At 40.7% G+C, this 27,036-nt stretch overlaps 1 protein-coding gene across 1 annotated transcript; it reads right to left on the bottom strand.

Annotated features, from left to right (window-relative positions):
• Window positions 1–2,520: 2,520 nt before the first annotated feature.
• On the bottom strand, window positions 2,521–3,117 carry LOC109159807 (RNA-directed DNA polymerase homolog). The gene has a single exon (XM_019307919.1). It carries the CDS (start codon window positions 3,115–3,117, stop codon window positions 2,521–2,523), a length of 597 nt encoding a protein of 198 aa, XP_019163464.1.
• Window positions 3,118–27,036: the final 23,919 nt, after the last annotated feature.

The following is a 27,036-nucleotide window of genomic DNA, read 5'->3' as shown; positions in this document are numbered from 1 at the left end:
AAGACATTATTTGGGTGAGGGGAATGATCCTCCTCCTAAGATAGCAATGCCGAGGTCCACATTTCACGTGGCGGGTCTACTGGTAGAATTTCAGCAGATGTTCCGAATTCCAGACCCTGGCTATCATCTTTCCTTTGGGGGTCTTGAGCTTGTAGCTGCCCGGGCGGACCACAGCTGCTACAATGTATGGGCCCTCCCAATTGGCAGCGAATTTTCCTCCGGCCTGGGGTTGGCTCGCCTCCCTCCTCTTGAGCACATAGTCACCCGCTTGAAAATAGCGGGGTCGGACCCGCCTATCATGGTATGCTTTGGTTTGCCTCTGGTAGTTTTCAGCTCGGATCGCAGCTGCTTCGCGCCTGTCATCAATCAGGTGGAGGTCAATTTTATGGTGCTCCTCGTTCGTGTCAGGGTCGTAGTCCTCCTCCCGCCGGGAAGGTATGACCACCTCTGTTGGAGCTCGGATTTCGAAACCGTAGGCCAAGGAAAAAGGTGCCTCCCTGGCCCTCAGGGGGTGGTAAGGTAGGCCCAAAGAATGGCGTCGAGCTCCTCCACCCCCCCCACCCCCCCCCCCCCCGCTGATTCCAATTTCTTTTTTCAGGCCACCCACTATGGTGCGGTTGGCATTCTCCACCTGCCCATTTGCTTGATGGTAGCACACGGATACCCGGCTGTGAGTAATGTGCCATTCTGCACAGAACCCCTTGAACTCTTGCCCCTCGAATTGGCGTCCGTTGTCGGTGATGAGTTGCATCGGGACCCCAAAACGGCACAAAATGTTTTTGTACACGAAGTGCTTGCAACGGGCGCTTGTTATGGTTGCCAGCGGTTCCGCCTCTACCTACTTGGTAAAGTAGTCCACTGCAACTATGAGGTACTTCCTCTTTCCCGACCCCATGGGTAGGGCTCCCACTAGGTCCACTCCCTACCTGGAGAAGGGGATGACCGAGCTGATGGGGGTGTAGCTCGTGGCGGGTCGGCCAGGGGTGACCTGGAAGTGCTGGCAGGTCTCTCAACTCCTGGCGTAGTCGGCGCACTCCATGGCCATTTTGGGTCATAAGTACCCCTGTAAGATGGCCATCCAGGACATGGCGAAGGCCCCCTGGTGGGCGGAGCAGGTCCCCTCGTGGATCTCCTCCATGACTGACCTGGCCTCGTCTGGGTATAGGTAGCGCAGCAAGGCGCCGTTATAGGACCTCTTGTAAAGTGTGTCCCCTGTGATCACGTACGTAGGGGCTCGTCGGGAGGTAGTGCACCTGTCTTTTTGTACTCCATGAGGTGGTCCAACCAGTAGGGAGGTCGGGTATGCACAGGTAGGACCGGTAGGCATCCAGGCTCGACCTCTTGAAATCTTCAATTTGGGCTATTTTTGAAATATGCTCCGGGGCCCCTTGGGCGAGCTTGGATAACATGTCAGCATCTGTGTTCTGGTCTCGGGGTACCTGTAAGACCTCGTAATTGATCAGCTGCCCCAAGAGTTGGAGCACCACGTCCCTGTACCTCCTCATTCTTTTATCACTTGCTTCAAATTCACCTGTGACCTGTCCCACCACGAGTCTAGAGTCACAACGGATCTTGAGCTTCTCCACCCTCATATTTAGCGCGAAGCGGAGCCCCCCCAAGAGTGCTTCGTACTTGGCTTCGTTGTTGGATAATTTGAACGCAAAGCGGAGGGCGTAGTAGGCCCGAAACCCCTCCGGTGTTATGAGGACGACTCCACCCCCGCAGCTTTTGGTGCTGGAGGATTCGTCCGTTGAGAGGGTCCACCACTCCTCGTTTTCGTCCCAGACCCGCTCCGTGGCCTCCCGGGCAGTACACTCGACTATAAAATCAGCCAGTGCCTGCCCCTTGATAGCGGGTCTGGGCTTGAACTGGATGTCGAACTGGCTCAGCCGCATGGCCTACCTGACCAACCTGCTGGCCGACCCCAAGGCCCTCAGTACTGCGTCTAGTGGCTGGTTGATGAGGACCTGTACGGGGTGGGCCTGGAAGTAGTGGTTCAGCTTCTTTGCCGTCACATCTACCGCGAAGATGGCCTTTTCCACAGGTGTGTACCTGATCTCTGCCCCCTGTAGAGCTCAGCTCGTATAGTAGACCGGTCGTTGTACCCCCTCGTAGTCCCGGACCAGCACGGAGCTGACCGCGGCCTGTGAGATGCCCGGGTACAAATATAGGACCTCCCCCTTAACGGGTTTGGCCAGGGGGGAGCGACATCAGGTACGTCTTGAGGTCTTCGAACGCCTTCTGGCACTCTTCGGACCACTCGAAGCCCTTGGTCTTTTTGAGGACTCCAAAAAACGGCAAAGATTTCTCGGCCGACCTCGAGAGGAAACGGCCCAGGGCTGCCAACCGTCCGTTGAGGCGCTGGACCTCCCAGAGGGACCTCGGAGGTTCCATGTCCAGAATGGCCTTGACCTTATCAGGGTTGGGCTCAATGCCCCTCTTCGAAACCATGTAAACCAAAAATTTCCCCCCATGCACCCCGAAAGTGCACTTTTTGGGGTTCAATCGTAAATTGAAACGCTACATAATTGAAAATACATCGGTAATGTCATCCGTGTGGAGGTCGGTTTCGGTGCTCTTAACGATCATGTCGTCGACGTAGGCTTGCAGGTTGCGACCGAGGACCTGCTTGAACAGCTTGGCCACCATTCGGGTGTAGGTGGCACCTGAGTTTTTCAGGCCGAAGGCCATGACCTTGTAGCAATAGACCCCCTCTGGTGTGGTGAAGACTGTCTTCTCCTCGTCGGCCTCCTCCATGAAAATCTGGTGGTACCCCCTGAACGCATCTTGGAAGCTCATGAGGGCACAACCTGCGGTCTCGTCCACCAGCTGGTCAATGTTGGGGAGAGGAAAGGGGTCCATGGGGCAGGCCTTGTTGAGGTCGGTGTAGTCCACGCACATCCTCCAGGTGGGTGGCTTTGGGGCGAGGACCACGTTGGCTAGCCAGGTGGGGTATATGACCTCCCTGACATGACCGATCTCCAGCAGGGTGTCGACCTCATTTTTGACGAACTCCCTCCTCTCGGCGGAGAGGTACCTTTTGCGCTGCTGGACTGGCTTGACCGCGGGGTCGACAGCCAACTTGTGCGTGATCACGTCTCGGCTGAGGCCCGGCATATCCTCGGGACCCCATGCGAAGACCCCCTTGTAGCTCCTGATGGTGTTAATTATCCGTGCTCGGAGCTCGGCCGGCCCGGCCGACCCCTACCTTCACGACCCGATCGGGTCGACTGAGGTCGAGGATGACCTCCTCTGTCTCGACCACGGGCTCGGCCCGAGGTCGACCTGCTTCCTCCCGAAATGCCTTCTCGGCGATGGTGTGGACGTGGAGGTCCTTCTGACCAATTCGGCGGCACGCCTTTAAGTAGCAGCTGCGGCTCACCTTTTGGTCCCCCCGGGCGACCCCGACCCCGGCTGGTGTCGGGAACTTGAGGCACAAGTGCTCCATGGAAATCACGCACCTGAGGTCTTCTAGGGCGGGTCGGCCGAGTATAATGTTGTGCGCGCAGCTGATTTTGACGATTACGAACTCGACCTCCCACCTCCTGGTGTGAGGTGGGGTGCCTATCTCCACCTCCAAATTGATCGACCCCTCTGTCTCAATTGAGTCCCCCGTGAACCCGGACAGGGGGGTCCGTACTTGCTCCAGCTGCTCTCTTGAGAGTCCTAACTGGGTGAACGTGTCGTAGTACATGACGTTCACCGAGCTACCCATGTCTACGAGCACTCGGTGCACCACCACATTGTTGATGTCCAGCTTGACCACCAGGGCGTGTCAGTGGGGGAGGGCCCCATCTGGCAGGTCGGCGTCAGTGAACGTGATGGGCTCCTTCTTCGGTTTCTTCTCGTAGGGGGTTTGTGTGACCTCCCCCACGTACAAGCTCCTCGCCGACTTCTTTCGCTCAGCTGGCAAGTCCCCTCCCTCGGGCCCTCCAAAGATGACGTAGATGGTTCGTTTCTTCGGGGGCTGGGAGTCCTCCGTCGTCTTCTCCTCCTCCTCGGAGCTGTGGTCGTGGTCCCTCTTACGAGGTGCTGAGGTGGATGGCGCCTGGCCACCCCCCCTTCCTCCATACATTGCCTTGCTTCTGGCCCTGCGCCTGGCCGGGCTTCTTAACGAACTGGCCGAGGTAACCCATTTGGATGAGCTCCTCGATTTGTCTCTTTAGGAGGATGCATTCGTCTGTATCGTGTCCCTTCTACCGGTGGAACCTACAATACTTGTTGGGGTCCCCCCCTCGCCGATATCTTCATGCACTCCTCCTTCGGGAATACCACGATTCCCTGGTCCTCCGCGTGTGCCAAGATGGTACCCACAGGTTGTGTTAGCGGAGTGAGATAGCGTGTGGGGTTCAGTCTGGGCCCCTTAGCGTACTCACGTCGGTGTGGCCGTGGCGCCTTGCGCTCCTCCTGAGGTGCCTTGTCTTTTCGACCTCTCCCTTCCTCTTGCTCCTTCTTCCTCTTCTCGGCAGCCTCGGCGTCAGCGTACCTGGATGCCCTATCCATCAGGTCGGTATAGGTCCTTCCTGGGGGGGGGGGGTACCTGATGAGGTCCTGGTGGAATGCGCCCGACCTCAAGTTGTTTCAGAAAATCGGCATGGCCGACTTCCCATCAAAGTTGGCGACTCCCATGGCCTCTTTCTTCCACTTTCTGAGGTACTCGGCTAGTGATTCCGAGCTCCCCTGCTTTAAATCACATAGGTCGGCAATTTGCTTCTTCCGCTGTATGCTGGTGGCGAAATGGGATAGGAACTGTCGGGTGAGATCCGCAAAGATGGAGATGGACCCTGCCGGGAGGGATCCGAACCAGTCATGCGCCTGCCCGTCCAGGGTGGCGAAGAATCCCTTGCATAGGATGGCGTTTGTCGCCTCGGTGATCATCATGGCGGCCCTGTACCTGGTGAGGTGTGCCCGCGGGTCCGTGGTCCCCGACTACGCTTTAATGGTGGGAAAGCGAAAATCTCGAGGTAAGGGCTGCTCCATGATGGCATTTGCGAACGGGGAGGACAACACATCCTAGGGCTCTGGAGATCCGTCTCTCTCGTCGATCTTCTTCTGGAGCTCGTCCATCCTCCTCCGCAGCTGCTCGACCTCTTCTCGATGGGAGCTCGGAGCTCTACCATTCGTTTCACCTGATCGCTCGACCCGGGAGACCTGTTCACGCCGAGGTGGGGCTCGGGTCCCCCAACCTGGTGACCTCTGCGAACCTACCTCTTGTCGCGGCTGGGCTCGGGGTCCGTGGCTTGGCGACCTCCGGGTGACTGATTGTCGTCGTGCTTGCCTGCGGGAGCATGATTCTGCTGGTGGAGGCTCATTGGCGGCAGGCCTTAGGCCCAACCTCTCTCGGGCTGGCACCAGGCTGCCCAACCTCTCTCGGGCTGGCACCAGGCTGCCCAACCTCGCCATGGCGGGCCTGGTTTGGTTTGACCTCTTCTCCTCGTCCTCATGACGTCGGTCACGCCGTGAGTCCCCTCCTCCCAGTGTGTTCGTCTGGCGGGGTGAATTGACCTCCCCCTGGGTAATGAGTGCCTGGGGTGGCCGGGTGCTTGGACCGCTGCGCCCCCAGGTGGGAGGAGGTGGAGGAGGTGCCGGTAACCCTTGGTCGACGCCCGGGTCAGCAGGCATACGCGTTCGGAGGTCCGCCACAACCCGGGCCAGCCCCTTGGAGGCTTGCTCGAAGACCGCCATCCCCTCCCGGATGAGGGCTAGGTCTTGAACAGGGGGGCGGGAGGTGGAGCTCCACCACTGCGGTGGTTGGTGAGACGGTCCCTCATGTCTCCCCCCGACCTGTCAGAGGTGGCCGGTTGAAGGCTGGGGACCCCGTTGGGGCCATTCCCGGCTGCGACAAGCTGGGTGCCGCGGGAACCGTTGGTATGGCGCGAGTTGGATCTCGATCTTGCCATAGTAATTGGTCGCGGTAGACAACTGGATATAGAACACGCTTGAGCTGGTACAGCAGCTCTCAACAAGAGCACCAATGATGGATTGAATTCACCCGGGGTGGACCCGAATCAATAAATCCGGATAAGAACGTAATATAAATAATATATAAATGAACGAAACGATTTCGTAAGGCCGTGAGACCGTATATTGTATTAAATGCCGTAAATTGGCTATTACAATGTCTATCGGGACAAATTGTGTGTAATAGATGTAGAATATAGATAAAATACCCTTTGTTAGGACAAGGAGGGGGGTTTTTATACAAGCCAAACCTCCAACCGCCTCCCCCTAAATCGAGGGGTGGTTGGATCACCACTTTGACCGGGCCCGGGTGGACCGGGTCAGGTCGGGTTCCGAGCTCGGGTGGTGCCGAGTCGGGTCGGGTCCCGAGCTCGGGTAGGACCGAGCTCCCCGACCCGAGCCCCCACGTAGGTCGGGTCGGGTCGGGGCACCTCTACGGTGCCGTAGGTCGGGTGCTTTTGGGCTCCAACGTGGTGCTCCGGGTCCGTGTTGCTCTTGGGCTCCAATGTGGTGTCTCGGGTCCGCGTTGCTCCTGGGCTCCACCGTGGTGCTCCGGGTCCGCGTTGCTACCCCGGGTCGGGTCGTGGGTATATTATATCCATCAAAAATATTTTAGCAAAAGTAGACTCTTTATTTAGTAATGGGCAAGAATATAAATTGGAATGCAAGAATACAAATTGGAATCAGAATTAAAATAGTTGGTTTGCAAATTACCATTATGTTACTTTGCTGATGCGAACTATTATGACCTTGTTTGGTAGATCTTATTTTAGAGGTTATTATTTTAAATTACAAATAAGCTATAAGCACTGTTTGGTAACACATAGAGTGATTAAAATAATAGTTTATTTTGAAACGCTACCTGATGACAAGCTCAACTCCATCATTTGTTCGGTTAGAAACATTCTGCAAGACAACTAACTTTTGAGCATAGCAGATAATTCAACTTCAAGAAGATTGATACGGCTCTCTTGGTCTTGAATTGCCTTCAACTGCCTCAAGTGTCGCTCATGGTATATCTTTTCGGATGCTTCTCTTTCTTGCTTCATGGTTCGAATCACTTCAAGCAATCCTTGAGTTATATCTCCCTTCAGATGGTTTTCGGTTCTATCAATCTTTGCTTGCAAGGTGTTTAGATATTCCATAAGCTCTTTGAAATTTTATCTTGTATTGTCATATTGTTGCAACGCCAAGTGACCTTAATCCTTCAAAGTACTTTCAATCTTGTGGCAAATTGTGTCTCCAGATTCAGACACTTTAGCAAATAAGGAATTCAAAATATCATCTTCATCTTCTTGAGCTCTACAGTTTGCAGTGTTTAAATTATGCAAGAATTTGAGAAAATTCCTTTTGGTTTCGATCACAACTGGAGCTTCAACAAGTTGTAATGTTCTTCCTTCAGATGATTCGGCCTTAGTAGTATTGTTCCCGTCACCTTCTTCTTCACAGGTTTCAGCTCTTGTATTAACTTCTTCTTCATCATGAAAACTTTCTATATCTTCAAACTCTTGTGAGAATCCTTGAGTAGATAGAATTGGTTGCTCGGTGATTGGTCTCACTTCAAGTGGAGATTGAGAGTTTGCACCAGTCCGTCAATGCGCCCTGCAATTTGTACTTGAATGCCTTTTGTATTGTGAGGCCCCAATTCTCAACTTCAACATTCCCCCTCACTTAATCACTTATCTCAATGTAAATTAAAATTGGGGTGTTACAGGCCCTGGGCAACGGATCCTCTTAGGATATGTTCCCACGGTCCGTCTATCCACAGATCTAGCTAGCGGACCTTGCCTAGCTCCGTTGGCTAGGTCCGTGAGACTATCTGGTGCACAGACAATGTGCACTAGTGTCTTCTCTTTCACCTGTAAACATCTCAGATCAACAATATACACCTCTAAACCTCAATAAATCAATCAAAGATCATCAACAACACACAAATAGCTCATCCACTAACATTATCTAGCATTTCTAAACATCTATTTCACATTTCTAGCATTTAACAGAGCAAAAACTAATTTGGGAGTCCATGATTTATACCTTGAGCTTCTTCTTCTTCTTGTGTGGATTTTCCTTTCCTCTCTAACTCAGTTACTACCTCCTTCACCACCTATTCTCCTCAAACAACAAAGATACACACAAAGCTTAATTAAGGGAAAGAACTCAGAGATTGAGGGCAAAGGTGGGTAACCTAGGAGAGAAGATGAAAATGAATGGATGAGATGAAAATCAAGAATACTTACTGTGTTTCTCTTCTTCTTTCTACAGAGCTCAAGTTTGGGAGTGGAGAGGCAAAAGAGAGGCTCAGATGAAAACAATGGAATAATGAAGTTTAAATAAGGTCCAAAACCCTAGGTTGCAAATGATTGGTTGAAGGGTAAAATGGTAATTGCTTGCTCTAAAAGATCTCAGACAACTGCTTTGGCTTGTAGAAATATACGGGTTCATCTTATAACATAGACCATGGTCTTAAAAATTATTTTAGACAACTTGGGGTAAAAAAAAAAATAGATTTCCTAAAAGATAGTTTCTAATTAAAACACTTGGTTCAGGTTTCATAGGTTTCTCTCAGGTTCCACTCAGATTGACTTTTTTGATCAAAACTTGGTACATAAATGTACCTGAAACTTAGGATTTTCAAAATAGAATAATTCTTGGTGTTGAATTGATTTTAAAACTTGATTTAAAATATTTAATTCATACACCGTTTTTGGAAAAAAATATGGAAGAGTGAAAATAACTATTTTGGAATTTTATAAAATAAAATTTAGGAAAAATATTTTTGGGTTGTCACAATCAATCCCTAACCACAATTTCTCTGATCGCTCCACCAGATTGACGCTGAGGTTGTTGGTTCGCTCGTCAATGGCCGAAGAAGCTGCTCGCGATCTCCTTTCTCGCAATGGTGTTGACCGGATGATCTGGACCCTTAGTTTGCGCACAAAGGGAAAAAACGCAGAATAATTCTACTGCTATTGTTATTATTATTAATTAATTACATTATTATTATTATTATTATTATTATTATTATTATTATTATTATTATTATTATTATTATTATTATTATTATTATTATTATTATTATTATTATTATTATTATTAAAACACATATGAGTAATGAATTAGAGTCCATATAAAATTCCCTACTCAAAGCTGACCAAATACTACTAAATCACTATTATTAGTATTATTAAATTAAGTTAAAAAATTATTGGACTGACAAATATTAATAACAAGATTAATTTAATAACAAAAAACAACCCTAAAAATTAACAATATTAATAAAAACTACTTATAGCAATAATAATAAAACTAGATATAAAAATTAACTAACTATTAAGAATTATATAACTACAAAAAGATTATTAAAAATAGCACTAAATAATGGCTATCAAATTTTCACACACTTATTTATTTGTTTGTCCTCAACCAAAGACATTATTAGAATAATCAGAAGAAATTAAAAATAAAATCAAGTATTAGACCGAGCTTTACCCATATAAACTCTCAAATTTATTGCTAACAATGCAGGGTTAGTGCCAACTCAAAGAATGCATAAAAGAATTGACTAGAAATTAAAAATTTTAACACCTAAAATAAATATAAAACTTGTGCTTGTGTGCTGACACCCTTTTATATGAGATATTCAAAAACCAAAAGATAAATATGAAAATTTCACAAAATACAACCTAAACCAAATTCAAAAATATTCTATCACAGTGTAGGTGCGAAACTTGAAGGAAACAAGGATCAAGACATTTATGAAAAATTAGAATGCAATTACTCGTCTCTTCCAAAGTTCACTCATTATTCTTCTCTTTACGACCTTTTCCAAAGATAACTTCTCCAAAAAACCTCGTCATTTTATGCCAAGCATGTTTGGATTTTCAATTTGTGTGTACTCATAAACCAAACCACAACACTTATTTATTTATGGTACATGTGTAGGTGGTTGACTCAGCGGAGTAGAATCTAAAAAATTATTGCAAACAAAATAAAATGAAAAATACTCTCTTATTCTATTTATATTTTTTATCTTTTTATTTTATTTTTTATTTCACCTCACTTATGCCACAACAGTGATCCTTGAACCAACACACTACACAATTTATGGCACTCAAGAACTATTAAAGAATTTGAAAAAGGTAATATAAAGTGAAATAAGCATAAAAACTATCAAGGAAGATGTATAAAACATATAAGGGTATTTGTGATTTTCATATTCTTTTTTTTTTTTTTTTTGTTTTGTTTTGTTTTTTGTTTTTTGTTTTTTTTTTGTTTTTTTTTTTTACTTTTTTGATTTTTTTGACAAAGTTATTCAAAATCTACTATACTAATAAGAGCCCAAGAAAGTTAGGCCTATAATGGGTAGAAAAAATGGCGGTCAAATTTTTTAATCAAATGAATGGTTCAGATTAATCAGATTTTAATTTTTTCTTAAGATTTACTAATTTAACCTTAATAAATATGATTTTCCGTTAACTTTTCGATTAAATATTATCTTTTCCGTTAATTTCTGTTAGTTCACCGTTAACTTACTCATTGATTTCAATAAGAAAGGTCTTAGGTTCGAACCCCATCCCAATCAAAGTTGACATAATTAGTATTCTATTTTACTCTTATTAAATTAAATAATAATTTAGTAGCTACAACAAAAAATAATACATGCATATGCATTTCTTTAATTTAGAATTATGTGTCTACAATGTCTTTATTTAAAAAAAATTTATTCATTATCAATAAATTAAATAAGATAAATAATTTAATTAGTTATATTGTCTTTATTTTTCTCCATTATAAAAATTCTTTACATTCAATTTCATTAATTGATTATATTCGCTACATTATCCCTACAATGTCTTTATTAAAAAAAATTATTCATTATCAATAAATTAATTAAGGAAAATAATTTTATTAGTTATATTGTCTTTATATTTCTCCAATGTAAAAAATTCTTTACATTCAAATTCATCAATTGATTATATTCACTACATTGTCTATTATCTTTTTTTGTGCACTATTTTTTAATTAAATATCAAAGTTATAATACAAAATAATGTTATATATTTATTTACCAAGTATTTTATTAATACCATGAAAAAATTTAAAAAATATAATTAATAAAGCCAATCATATTAACTACTTGAGGGATTTGTTGACAATGAGAGTATTCAAATCACACAACAAAAAGTGAGAACTACCTCGCAATGTCCTTGTTTGACAATTAGCAGTTAACAGATTATATTAGCGGATTTGACCAGCGAATTATATCAACGGTTGGTAAAAAGATATTTGAAAAAATTAGCTGTGTAAATTACCATATAAAATGGCCTAAGGGTATACATAATAATAATAATAATAATAATAATAATAATAATAATAATAATAGTAATAATAATAATAATAATAATAATAATAATAATTGTTTAATATATATATATATATATATATATATATATATATATATATATATATATATATATATATATCTACTATACTAATAAGAGCCCAAGAGAGTTAGGCCTATAATGGGTAGAAAAAATGGCGGTCACAGATTTTAATCAAATGAATGGCTCAGATTAATTAAAAGATTGATTAGATTTAAATTTTACACTAAAATTTCCTAAAATACCCACACACCGTTACTAATTCCGTTAAAATTTTAAGAATTGCCGTTAGTTCACCGTTAACTTACTCATTGATTTCAATAAAAAAAGGTCTTAGGTTCGAACCTCATCCCAATCAAAGTTGGCATAATTAGTACTCTATTTTACTCTTATTAAATTATATAAATAATAATTTAGTAGTTACAACAAAAAATAATACATATGCATTTCTTTAATTTAGAATTATGTGTCCACAATGCCTTTATTAAAAAAAAAATATTCATTATCAATCAATTAAATAAGAGAAATAATTTTATTAGTTATATTGTCTTTATTTTTCTTCAATATAAAAATTCTTTATATTCAAATTTATTAATTGATTATATTCGCTACATTATCCTTACAATGTCTTTATTCAGTGAAATTTTTTTTATTAATTATCAATAAATTAATTAAAAGAAATATTTTCATTAGTTATATTGTCTTTATTTTTCTCAAATGTAAAAATTTTTACATTCAAATTCATCAATTGATTATATTCACTACATTATCTATTATCTTTTTTGTGCACTACTTTTCTAATTAAATATCAAAGTTATAATGCAAAATAATGCTATATATTTATTTACCAAGTATTTTATTAATACCATGAAAAAATTAAAAAAATATAATTAATAAAGTCAACCATATTAACTACTTGAGAGATTTTGTGACAACGAGAGTATTCAAATCACACAACAAATTGAAGTGAGAACTACCTCGCAATGTCCTTGTTTGACAATCAGCAATTAGCGGTTAACGTTAGCGGATTTGACCAGCGAATTTATTTAATTATTAACATTGGGTAGAAAAAATGACCGCCAAATTATTAAATCAAATGAATGATTCATATTGTTCAGGTTTTAATTTTTTCTTTTAAGATTTTCTAATTTATCCTTAATTATATGATTATCCATTTAACTTTTCCGTTAATTCACCGTTAGTCTAATTCTAATATTAAAGTCTAATATAGAATTATAACTACACCATTAATCTAATTCTAATATTAAAGTCTTAATAGAACTTAACCACAAATCCTAATGTCGGAATCTCCTCAAACAATATTAGTATATATTTAATATTTTATGTCCTAATTTTTATTTGTTTTCCCTTATGTCCCGTATTTGGTTTCAACGATACCTATACAATTATTTTATTGACAATTATAATCAATCTTGACTATATTATCTTGCATTTGTAAACTTAGAATTACCTATTTAACCCGCACGGGCTTAGCTCAATGGTTTAGTGGGTAGTATTTGGGAGAAGAGACGAAGGTTTGAACCTCGGCGGCGGCAGTGCGGGAATTATGTCCAAAGTGGGCAGATTCCTTGTGCGTATCAGCATTTGGCCCTGTCTGCTGAACCATTGAGTCACCGTGATTTACAACTTCCCACAATGCTCTGTCGGGTCGGAGTGTGGGGCCTTGGGGTTGGGGACTCAACCTTTGGGAGAAGAATTACCTATTTAAATACGCAAATTCAACCTTCAATTATCTATGCACGAACAATTTCAATATAATCCTGTCTTAATATACTTTAAAGTATTTATTTAAAAAAAAAAGCATTGGGCATTATCCCAACGCGCAATGCGCGTAAAAAACTAGTATATATATATATATATATATATATATATATATATATATATATATATATATATATATAATTAAACCAATCATATTAACTACCTTGGGAATTTAGTGATAAAAAGAGTATTTAAATCATTCACACAACAAATTGAAGTGAGAAACTATCTTGCAATGTCCTTGTTTGGCAATCAGCAGTTAGCTCTTCAATATTAGTATATATTTAATATTTTATGCCTTAATTTTTATTTACTCTCCCTTATGTCCCGTATTTGGTTTCAACCATACCTATACAATTATAATCAATCTTGAGTATAGTATCTTGCATTTGTAAACTTAGAATTACCTATTTAAATACGCAAATTCAACATTCAAGTATCTATGCATGAACAATTTCAATATAATCTTGCATTTATATACTTTAGAGTACTTATTTAAAAAAAATATTGGGCATTATCCCAATCGCGCAATGCGCGTAAAAAAATTAGTATTAAAATAAAGAAGTTAATAACTAGCCACATGCAATATACAAACTAAGAGCAGACAAAAACCTGCATTATTTTTATCACCGAGTATTTAAAAGACTCATAAGGGTAAAACTCAACTAATGCTAGAATTTTAACATAAAAAGGTTTAAGAAAATAAACATAAGAAAAATTAAAAATTTTAAAATTTTTTAGTTCTTTATGATTTGTGGGTAGAACCCCTTCCCCACACTTATTTTCAACATTGTCCCCAATGTTGTGAGATGAAAGCAAAGAAGATAAAGAGAATCCTTCTTTATTATATTTTTCTATTATGAAATTCTCAGTTGGCCCTGCAATTTTTAAATGGCAATAAGAGAATGAATTATGATCAACGTTATTCAAAAGATTTTCTTTTTGGAGTTTATCAAACTCCAACTTACCATCATCTGCAAGATTCAATCCCTTAACTGCAAAAACGTGATTAGCTCCACTAGACAAATTTATAGGATTCAAATATGAAAACTCATCGGTTTCACCGACTTCAGTCATAATTAATTTGTCATTTTGAGCATCAAAAGGGATTGTGCACAATTCTTTTTGTAGCTTTGCATTTACCGTTTCAGGCACACAACTTTTGAGCCTATTTGGAAAAGGAACTGGGGGCACATAAGGCTTGGGTGGTATATAGGGTTCCTCTTCTTCAAAATCTTCATTTTGCACAGGTTTGACATTTTCAAAGCTTTCATCAACAGAGACTAGAGGCATATAAAGCTTGGGAGGCACATAAAGATTAACAGATTTATGCAATTGAGGCTCATGCTTTTCAACAATAATATAATCAACATCATTATTCAATTTATCAATCATTTTAGTTTGTTTATGAGTGGTATTATCTTTTAACTTGTTTTTAATCATTTCACCACTTCTCATAGCCTTAGCTTCCTCAGGTTGACTAGGTAACTTACCTGGTACATGCCATTGCAAAGCTTTAGCAATTTGCCCTATTTGTACATCCAATCTTCTCATGGAAGCCTCATTTCTTGCAAGTGACGCCTCATTTTGTTGGAATCATTGTTCATCTGCTTCTTGTTGCATTTGGTGCTCATAAGCTTCTTGTTGCATCTGGAATTGTCATTGCTCATAATTCGTGCTGCCTATTGCAAACCTGTATGAAATTATTCAAGGAATCCTCCCAAGATGGTTTTTCAAGTTGAATTGGGGTGATGTTGGTTGAAAATTATTTTGATTATCCCAATAAAAATTAGGATGACTTGGTTGAGAATCATTTTGATTATTGCCCAAAGAAAAATTAGAATGACTTTCCCAACCCAAATTATAAGAATTATAAAATGATTCATGAACAGGCCTTTGATAAAGCATTCATTGCATTAGCCTGTACAAAACCATTATTATTTCTCTTATTCAGAAATGGATTATTTTGGTTCATACTCATCATAGAACACATGTTTGTCATTTGTTTCGCTAACTCAGACATATAAACTATCAAATCAAGATTTGAGTTAACGTCATACATACCTTGTGTCCGTCCCCTTATGCTTTTTTGTTGGGAGTTTGCTCCTAGCATTTCATACAATGATAAGGTCTCCTCCGCTGTTTTTTCTCCCATGGAACCTCCAGCTGCATTGTCAACTATTGATTGGCTGGTTTGTCTCATGACTTTGCAGCTCTAATGGGTAGCCATGGTGGGGCATTGAATGAATAACATTTTGAACATTTCTCGTGCCTCATGGAACAGTTCGCCTTCAACTTGCGAGAAAGTTGCAATTTTCTTCTTAATTCAGCAGTTTTTGCATGGGAATAGAATTTATCTATGAACTTATTGTATACCTCCGGCCATGCCCGAAGGGATCCAGGTGTAAGAGACATGAACCATGTCTTTGCTGCAGCTTTCAAGGTGTACGAGAAACACCTCATTCTCAGTTCATCATCTGTTAGGTCATTCAACGAAAAGTTTTGGACTACCCCGTAGAAATCCTGGATGAAGGTAAGGGCATCCTCGGTTGCCGAAGCGTGAAAAAAGACGGCAATTGGTGGTAGTGAACTGTCTGGAGCTCATAGTTCCTGCCTACATTGGTAAGCACTATACAAGAATGTGAAGTTCCTACTTGGGGCCTACCAAAGTCTTTCATTAGCCTAGGGTTGGGTTGAGGAAATGAAGCCATGATTGTGGTTGTTTCTTGTAGTTCAAGAATTGGGTTTTCAAAAATTTTTTTTCTTTATTTCTGTCAATGTGGTCATCTAAAGACAACAGTTTAGAATTTAAAGAATGACGACCATGCATAAAATAAAATAACAATGAAGTAAACAAGCGAACAAATAAATAAGTGAAACTAGCAAAATAATCAAAAGCAAATTGGAAACAACTAAATCAATATAACATTTTTTTTCGTGATTAAGAATGAAAAAGAATTTTCAGAAAGTAGAATGGACTAATGAATTAAATAAATGAGCAAGATTAAATTGAAGGAAAAGAAACAAATGGTAATAATAATAAAGATATTGGGAAAAAATGGAGATGAATAAAGGGAAAGCAAGTATTACGAAATGGGAAAAATAAATAAAGGGAATAGGGAAAGCAAAAACAAATATAAAAAGAAGTTTTTAAATGGACTAATGAATTAAATAAATAGCAAGATTAAAAATGAAAAAGATGACAATTATGAAAGGATACGAGAAAAAAAAAATCAAAGCAATTAAGGAAAGAAAAAGAACAAAAAATTAAATTGCAAAATAAACAATTTCCCGGCAACGGTGTTAAAAATTGATGGACAACTTTAATAAGTCCTTGCGAGTCAATTGTAGTGGTAGTGTGCTTTAGTAAGGGTCGATTCCACAGGAAATTGATACAATGCAATTTAAAGACTCAAACTTAAGAAATGATTAATTTGATAATGTAAAGTACTGAATCAAATGCCAAAGATAAATTCAAATGCAACGTGATTGAATCAAAACGAAGGAAAGTAAATGAATAAATTATCAAAAATAAGAATATCAAATTGGCAAAATTAAACATATATCAACACAAAACTATTTATAGTAATTTCATCAAATTTCTAAAACAAGTAAACTGCGATAAGAAAGAAATGGTAAAAATTAAAGCATTGCAATAAGTTAAACCTCATAATTAATGATGTACGTGGCACATCAATATGCAATTCAACATGATTGAAGTTAAAGCAATTGGATTACACACTCCTACCTAACAAATATGGAGAAACAAATTAAGAAAGGAAAATAAGAACCAGACGTATGCTGCTGAGATGAAATTGCCCCTGTCGAACACGACTGCTGTCCATCGGAACTACGAACACCGATTAGAAATTTTCCCAGACCAGAAATGTTGCCGCCGTCGAACCGCCAAAAGCTGCTGCGAACCACCTCCGGAATTGGTTATCGGGGTGAATCTTTGTCCCTTCCTCCTTCTATCGCTGTCTTTTTGTACTGCTCGTCCCATCAATCCCTAGCCACAATTTCTCTGATCGCTCCACCAGATTGACGCTGAGGCTGCTGTTTCGCTCGTCAATGGCCGAAGAAGCTGCTCGCGATCTCCTTTCTCGCAGTGGTGTTGATCGGATGATCTGGACCCTTAGTTTGCGCACAAAGAGAAAAACGCAGAATAATTCTTCTGCTATTGTTATTATTAATTAATTAATTACATTATTATTATTATTATTATTATTATTATTATTAAAATACATATGAGTAATGAATTAGAGTCCATATAAAATTCCCTACTGAAAGCTGACCAAATACTACTAAATCACTATTATTAGTATTATTAAATTAAGTTAAAAAAAATTATTGGAATGACAAATTTTAATAACATGATTAATCTAATAACAAAAACAACCCTAAAAAATTAACAATATTAATAAAAACTACTTATAGCAATAATAAATAAAACTAGATATAAAAATTAACTAACTATTAAGAATTAACTACAAAAAGGTTATTAAAAATAGCAATAAAAATAATGTTTATCAGGCATCAAGAATTCCCATGTCCAAGATGACTTACGTTCAAGCTACCCGCTCCAAGGGATCATTGGGCGCTAGTTCCGATGATAATCGCGAGATGCAAGGTTCAATGACTCGGAGTCGAGCGAGGAACCTGGGAGTGCAAGTGGATGAAACTCAAGACATGGTGTGTAATATCATTCGAAGGATTGAAGGTGACTCCACCACTTCAAGGAAAGCTACATATAAGGGTTCATCTTCTACAACAGAGACCGTTGGTGGCAAGAGTCCTACTCTTTTAGATAGAACTACTGGAAACGGGAGTCATTTTCCTACTCCTTCAAGAGGAACTGCTAGTAGTAGAAACTCATCTCCCATACCCCAGTCATCACCTATGTGAAAAACAACACTAGAATGAACTCGCATCTACACAGTCATGCCCGCTATGGCAACCAACGTTGCTTCGGTGGAGGAACAACTAGCAAGCATCACCAAAGCTCTCGAGGGTGTGACGACGCTTCTTCATAACCAAGAGAGGAGGATAAATAACCTAGTTGAAAAAGTAGAGAGCGTAAGGAACAACGAAACTAGTCGAGCTTTTAGGAAGCAGCCCCAAACTCAAGTGGAAGAGGTTGATGTGGAGTTACCAACCCATGGCGATAGGCCCACTACTGGGATGGAGGAAGCAGTATCCTGCCCACCACCTACTGAAAAGAGTGTTCTAATTTTCTTGGGCACGATTTTTGTGGAGCAACTAAATGACTACATCATGAGAGCTATCAAAGGGAAGCTTGAGGTGGGACAACGCTCTTATACATATGCCAAGCCTTACACTCAAAGGATCGAGGAGCTAAAGATGCGGCCTGGGTATCAACCTCCTAAATTCCAACAGTTTGACGGGAAAGGAAATCCTCGACAACACATAGCCCATTTTGTGGAAACTTGCAATGAAGTTGGGATGTATGGTGACTACTTAGTTAAGCAATTTGTTCGCCCGTTGAAGGGAACGGCTTTCGACTAGTATATTGATCTTGAACCAGGTTGTATTGGCAGCTGGCACGACATGGAATGCGAGTTTCTGGATCGTTTCTATAGCACAACAAGAACTGTCAGCTTCTTAAAACTCACCACTACCCGCCAATGGAAGGGAGAGCCTTCCGTAGAATACATCAAAAGGTGGTGAAACGCATACTTAAATTGTCAAGAGAGGATATCACAACGGTCTGCTATTGACATGTGTATTCAAGGAATGCGATTTGAGCTTTCTTACATCTTGCAAGGGATTAAGCCTAAAACGTTCGTTGAACTATCTAGCCGAGCTCATGACTTGAAATTAAATATTGCAGTTGGTGGTGGGTTGAGTGCGTTCGATGAAGTGGTGGGCGTCGTACCGTCGGAGGCGTTATCACTGACGGGTAGGGGTGACCACGGTTCGGTTCGAACCATAACCGTTACTGTGCTAACCGGAACCGTCCGTACGGTTCCAATTCCGGTTCCTAACCGGAACCCTCCAATAAGGGTTCCGGTTAAGGTTTTCAAAATATTGGAACAAGAACCGTCGGTTCCAGTTCCAAACCGTAAAATAAAAAATAAAAAATAAAAAAATAAGTTAATTTGAAAAGCCAAAGCCGCAAGGCTTTGGCTTTTCAAAAGTCTAAACCAGCAGGCCAGTGGCGTAGGCCAATGGCCTGCTGGCTGCCAATAGCCATATAGCATGGCCATTGGCCAAAACTTTTAACTTTAGTTTTTTTTTTTTTTTTTTTTTTAAATTTAGAATTCCGCGGTTAGAACTGGCGGTTTTAACCGGAACCCCCGGTTCTTGAATCAGAACCGGAACTTTAATATAAGGTTCCGGTTCCGGTTTTACCATTTGCGGAATCAGAATCGGAACCGCGGTCACCCCTACTGGCGGGGGCGGTGGTGAGAACTGCCGGTGGGCATGACAGTTCGCTGTCGACGTATCCGAACAATCCCTGGCAGCGTAGGAAGGGGATCAATCACGTGTGCCAGAAAAGAAAATTCCTTGACGTTAGCTTCAGCGACACGAAATGGTGTGCCGCCGATAAGGACGTCGGGGTGGCAGGAGGTGCGGAAGTGGCGGCGGTGACGGTACGTTCACTGAAGTTTGTCGATATTTTTGGGAGAGAGAAAACCTATCGCTAACTGATACCAGATGAAGTGATAAGTCTGTTGATTGATTAACTGAACAATAGAGATACATGAAGATTAGGAGTCCTAACTATGCCTATACATGAAGTGGCGGCGGTGACGGTGCGTTCACTGGAGTTTGTCGATATTTTTGTGAGAGGGAGAACTTATCGCTAACTGATACCAGATGAAGTGATAAGTCTGTTGATTGATTAACTGAACAATAGAGATACATGAAGATTAGGAATCCTAACTATGCATATACATCAGGCTATTAGTTGTAGACTAAATCCAATACAATAGTTACAATAATAACACAATAATAATAATAATAATAATAATAATAATAATAATAATAATAATAATAATAATAATAATAATAATAATAATAATAATAATAATAATAATAGTAACAATAACATTATTATTAACACGTTCTACATGCCAAGCTCTTCGAAGGATAATGGAAAACAAGATGTTAAGAAAGGGAGAAAACCCTTTCCAAAGCAAAAAAAAAAAAAAAAGGAGAAATATATATTGTTCAACTTTTTCTTGTTCACAATTCTGATGGAGGGAAAACTAATTTTCAAAAAGCCTATTAACCAGGGTGTAGAGACTGGCGAGTAATCTGGATTGTCGGTGAGTTGTCAGGCTTTATGCCCCTTAAATCATAAAAAAATGTCAAGCTTTTGCCTTTTGCTCAGAATACAAGAATGGTAAAAAATCAACCTCGGTATATGCTACATGGCTTTCCGTGCCTTGGAACATATTGCCTCACCTTTTAAGGTTTCGGACACATTTCCGCTTTTATGCTCGGATAATGTTTGTAGTAGTCCAAATGATAAATTAACTGTGTTAACAACTCCAACCTTATGTCTTCTCGGATACGATGGTTGTCTTTACTAATCGTCCCTTAACTCCTCGAATGATCTTTCTTATCACTCGGTCTTGATAATACACAAGAGGCAGATCCTTCCATGATTTGGTTTTTGCAGCCTCTTGGTCTTGAAAGTCTTCGTCATCGAATCTTTGTCTTCAGTCATTTGTTTCTGATTACACTTCGGCTCGAGCCGTTGAGAGACAACCCCTCGTGTTAAGTCTTGGCTCATTTTCATCGTTTCATATAAGAGTTTACTCCTCGGTGTTGAGACTTGACTCCTCAAGTGTACTTTTCGGATGTATACAGTTTAGCCACTCGGGTAACCATTCTGTTAAGATTCGAATGTTGAGTAGACTTATCCTAAGTCTAAGAAAATAAAAAGATTGGGGGGTCTAAACTGCTAAGTTTGGTATCAACAAAATCTACTACTAAGTGTTCCAAACATCCACCTTAGAGAAGCGCACCTTGGCTTGTTTGTTGACCTCCACATTGATCGAAATGGCCTGAAAGCAAGATAAACGGATGTTAGAAACAAGATGAATAAGGGGAATGTTTGTGATCGGTCAAAAATTAAACTTACACGGTAGAGGAGAGCAGTAAGGCACATGTGAAGGCTCTCATCGTCAACGGTTTGAGCATACAAAGATCAACGGGGAAGACCACATTGTCGGCTCAATCGAAGGGGTTGAAGTTACAGCGCTTGCTGGGTATTATAGATGAATATGACCAGCCTTCCACCATTAGCGTCATTGGTTGTTGCCCTGGCTCCTCAGGCTAGTCATCAAGTTGCTCGACTTTGCTCCGACTTTTCTTCCGGGCAGACTCCTGCTCGGCCCGTTTTCTCTTTTTAGTGGTGGTTGTTGGCAAGGAGCCGATGATAACCCTAACAATGCGAGCAGCTAGGGGCGGAGGTAGTGCTTGTGGGACCTCAGTCATCAGCCTTTTATCCTTGTCTTTTGCAGTAGTAGTGGCGGATACCTCGGCGGCTGCATCCTTCTGCGATCCTTGGGTCCAAGCTCCTCAGCATAACTGTAACACCCCACTTTTCTTAATATAAATCTCAAATACTTAACTTAACAAGATAAGCTAAACAAGAATAAAAGTAAGATTCAATAACTTAATTCAATTTAAAACCAACCAACGTGTGTTACCGCCACAGTCACCACTCACGATGACTACACAGGCTACTAAAGAATAAACTAAACAAAGTCTAACTTCAACAAGTAACAACCTTGAAACTAGGGGAAACAAGCTCCGGTGTCCAAGCACCAACAAAAGATCAACAACAGTAAACAACTAAACATCAAGAGTTTAACAGCAAAATCTAAACTAGACTAACTCAATCTACGTACTAATCTAAACTGTGCGCACTCAAACTCTGGGCCCACCTGAAAGGGGTTATAAAAACTAGTAGAAAATAAACCCGTTAGCAAATTAATGCTAAGTATAAAGCCACTCCACCCTGTAAAGTACTATAGATATAGATTTTGAAAATCATTTGGCAAGCGCACATAATCGCAAGTACTTTCAACACTTAAACAACAAGCTCAAACACACTTATAAACATCTCTATATGCTTGCAACCTAATCAACACATAATCATGCTTTCTCAAGTACTCAACTAAATCACAAATCTCAAGCTTCAACAAATATCTCAAGATATAGCCCAATATACAATCTCATGCTCAACTGATAAATAAAGATATACTAAATAACTCAACAAACAATCTCATGATGTCATGCCAAACAATAAGCAATCTCATGCTATCAACTCATCAAATTCATAATGCAAGTCATACAAGACATGTAACAATAAATGACAAGATGTTGTAAGTATATAAATTTACTCTCTCTCTCTCTCTCTCTCTCTCTCATATAAAAATGATTTCTTTTTCTGTGGAGGTTTCTGTTGAGTCACACAGACTTGCTTTTCTCTTCTTTCTCTTTGAGTCTCTTGCCTCACTTTCTCTTCTTTCTTTCTTACTTGCTTTCCTTCCTCTTTCTCAAACTTTCACATGATTTTCTTTTCTCTTCTTGGGCAATCTCGTGCAGCCTCCACATCCGTATCAATGGAACCTCTAACTCGTGGGGGAGGTAGGACTTCAGGAATCGTGAATGGACCTAACCGGCTCGGCAATCTAGCCGGCCACATACTCAACTCGTCCACAGAACGGGTACTGGTGGTTCTTTAATCAATCTTTCTTTCTCTGTGGAATCAGGTATCGTACTTTCAGTGTGCACACCACCTAACCAGGATTCCAAGCCCGACGGGTAGTCTCCAACCTACTAAGGCGGGAATATCGACCTTGTTACTTCTAAAATATCTGTTAGCTCGCAATGCCCATTTCTTTTCTCAAACTTTCTTTCTTTCTCTTTTCTTCCGACAGGACTATCCTCCAAAATACTATTTTCCTCACAATAGATAATATATAGATATATCTCATGCAACACCTTTTCTCATGCAACAAACTCCTCTTATGCAAGCTCATGCACAAATATTCTCAATCAACTTCTCTTTCTCACAACTTTGGAAATCAAATATCATGCAACTTCTAAATGCAAATAGATAATGATTTTCCAAAATAGATAAAGGTTTTTGAAATAGAACTTAGGCTTACATAGATCCAATGATGCACTTTACTCAAATGAAAAGCTAAGCATGCTCTTTACTGGAAGTTACTCAAAATCTCATTCTCTGTAAACTTATGAAAATATGCACTGTTTATTCCAATTTTCTCAAAAGCTAAGCAAACTTCTCAACAATTACAACAAGTATTTAGGCATGCTTCTCAATCAAACTATCAAGTATTGATCATGCTTCTCAACTCAAATAATAAAACTCAGATGCTTCGCTCTTTCCTTCACTGTAAACATTTACAGAACACAAAAAACAACAAAGCATTCAATTCTCACAACAATTCTAACTGTAAATCATGCAATCTAACTCCAAATCAAACGAAACTAACTTCTACTAGTGCATTGTAACGAGCCCGAGTGTCCGAGCCTCAATGGCCCACGAGTCCCGGTCCGAACAACGCGCAGCTGAGCCACAAAGGGCCCGGCCAAAACTGAGATTGGCCTGGCGAAGCTTGGTGACGAGGCTTGGGAAGCAATCCAATTTTTCAATGTCTAAGCGACTTTTGGATACAAATCACGAGAATGCGTATTTTCTCCGGAATTGGTCATTGAGAGGAAAAGGATTCAATCATTTTTAGAAATAAAGTTTTTGATCGGCATACGAACCAAGCCGAAGGATCCCTTAACTGTATAAAGGGCTATTAAAACGAATCACACTTTTACCACTAAACTATACCCGCTACAATTCGATTATTGTATACAAATATACCTTTTGTCGAACAGGGAAATTTTGATACTCAAAATATGGGTCATCACAAAATCGTTTTTTGTGGGGAGAGTCAAATTCAATCTTAATATATTTGAATATTAAAAACATTCAATAGAATATAATTCTAATAGAATAGAATAATAAATAATATAAGAATATAAGAACTAATAAAATAACAAGCATTTTTTTTATTTCTAACTCTTTATTTATAATTCGTTGGAACAAAAAAAAGCCCGGCTGACTACTGACCAGGCCATGAGAATAAGAAGAGCCTTTCGAACAAAACCAACACAAAGAAAAGAGGACCTCTTTAGCCTTCTTTCTTTTTAATATTTTGCGGCTGGCCAACGGACCATGCCAAGGTCCGTTGGGTGATCTGGTGCACCTACTGTGTGCACCAGACACCTCCTTCTTCACATGTAACACAAAACCAGTGCAACCCAACACTTCTAAACCACAATAAATCAATCATAGATCATCTACAATACACAAATAGCTCAACCCCAACATCTAACTAGCATTTCTACACATCAAACCTCAATATAGCATTTAACAGAGATAAAAAAAAAATGTAGTTTGGGAGTCCATAGTTTATACCTTAGCTTCTTCTTCTTCTTCTTCTTCTTGTGTGGATCTTCCATTCCTCCCTACTCAACTTCCACCACTTTCTCTACCTAAACGCCTCAAACAAACAATACAAACCAAGCCAAAGGATAGAAACCACAGAGATTAGAAGCAAGGGAGGAAAAACTAGGAGGAAGGATGAATGAATGGATGGGAATGGAGCTTGGAAGACTTACTGTAAGTTTTCTTCTTCTACCAGAGTTTGGAGAGGCAAGGATGAGATAAGGAGAAACAATGAAATAGTGTTGAATATAAAGGGTGCAAAACCCTAGGTAACAAGCAAATGATTGGTGGAGGTCAAAATGGTAAATTGTGCTTGTTTCTAGAAAAGATCAGACAAAGGCTCTTGTAGAAAGTCCATGGTCCACCTTGCATCATGGAACAAGGTCTAAAAAGTGAATTTTGGATAACTTGGGGTCAAAATAGATTTTTCTAGAAATAGTTCGAGTTAAAACACTTGATTCAGGTTTCACAGGTTCCTTTCCGGTTTCACTCAAATTGACTTTTCGGGTCAAAACTTGGTAAATAAATGTACCCAAATTTTAGGGTTTTCGAAATAGGATAAATATTGGTGTTGAATTTATTTAAAAACTCGGTTTAAATATTTAATTCCAACACCGTTTTTGAAATAAAATTTTAGAAGAGTGAAAATGACTATTTTGGAATTTTATAAAATAGAATTTAGAAAATTATTTTTGGGTTGTCACAGTAACTGTACTCGGAGGGCTTCATGGCGAGTAACCATCTCATGACTAGTCGGTGGGTGGGGTTGAGCTGGAGGAGAAGAGGCGAGATTTCTTTGGCGGGAGGGTCGATAACTAGCAATTAGCTGGTCGGTGGAGTCTTGTCATTACTAGAGTCTAGCCCGGTGTTGGAGTTACCTACAAATTAAGGAAAGGGTGAGTGATTGGTGCAAAGAAGTTCTAAAATAAAGTGTAAAGTTAAAGAAACAGGCCACTCTCGTGGCACCTACGGGTAGCAGCCTAGCCTTCTTAAGGGCCTTCAATTGGGAGTCCGGGACCAAGTGGATACCTGCACCAGACCTAAGTCGCGGAAAGCCAGTCATTGTTGGGCAAGCTCCTCGATCGGCGTAAGATGACGTTCGAACTTATACTACGAATGAGGCCAAGTGATCAGAAAGTTGAAGGACCCACTAGCTGGTCGGATGAAAATAAACCCTTATTTCCAGAATTTTAGAGGTATCTAAGTTGTCTAAGAAGCGCAACCCATCGCGCTGAAAGATAGAAATGTAATTGGGGGACCAAGTGCCATCGCGGTGGACGGAAACAATTGAGTGAAAAGGGGAAGGGTTGGACGAATTTCTAGATGGTGGCATAGAGTAAGGAAATCAGAGAGCACACATAAGCCATAGCAGACACTATGCTAAAATACCTATAAACTTCATCAAAAAGAGGAAGATGAGGAACACAAAAGCCATAGCAGATGACCTGTAAAGATACCCCCACATTAACACCCTCAGGGGGATTATAAATCAACCGAGAACTATCTGGCACAACATCAACGGAGGAATCGAGCATCGCCCAGATAAAGCGGAGGTTACCCTCGTGAAGAACATAAGTTTGGGGGGAGGGGGAAGGGAGTTCAATATCCTCAAAGAAGCTAGGGCTTCTTACGACTGGAATAAGATGAGGAGGAGGAACTACTCTGAGGGGAACATGCGAGAGAGGGTAGAGGATGAAGGGATTACAGGAATTGCACGGAGGGAAATAGGCAAGATTGCGGTTGAAGAAAATGGGCAATCGGTTAAAGTGGTGGGACGGACTAACTAAGATATCGCCGGAGGAGAACGAGAACGAGAAGGGCGTAGAGGGGGACGGTTGAGAGGTAGATGGAAGGGCGTGATCGGTAATACCTAACCGACCGAAAGAAGAAGTAGGTGAACTGGCGCTCGAAGAAGAAGACCAATCGACAACGGAAGAGGACTGGAGGAAGAAGAATAAAAAGACATAGTTCTCACCTAAGACAAAGACAAAGAGAACTGAGGAGTCTAGCTTGGAGCGCGAGCAAATTTGAAAATGGCCGACCAGACAATCTTGTAGCGAGGAGATTTGTGCAGAGGGCCCCAAGGCGAATGAAGAGGAGTATATATAAAGAATGTCAACCAATGAAAGAGCAACACGTGTCGCAACCCCATTGGTTGGCTGGTAGATGGGACGGATGTGACCCGTTGCTCTACGAAGTTCGTGCAGATCATCATGACTAATAAAGTTTAAAAGAGAAGGACTAAGTTGGCAACTCTTGTTAGGGGTGTTCAATCGGTTAACCGAACCGATTTAACCGAAGTTTTTCAAACTTTAACCGTTAATCGAACCGAAGTTTGTGTTACCGAATTAACCGAACCAAAAAAAATTTCGGTTAATCGGTCGATTAACCGATTAACCGGACTTT

Source organism: Ipomoea nil, unplaced genomic scaffold, assembly GCF_001879475.1.
Source record: "Ipomoea nil cultivar Tokyo-kokei standard unplaced genomic scaffold, Asagao_1.1 scaffold2845, whole genome shotgun sequence".
NCBI lineage: Eukaryota > Viridiplantae > Streptophyta > Magnoliopsida > Solanales > Convolvulaceae > Ipomoea > Ipomoea nil.
Note: the sequence above shows the minus strand (reverse complement) of the source record. Positions and strands in the feature narration are given on the sequence as shown.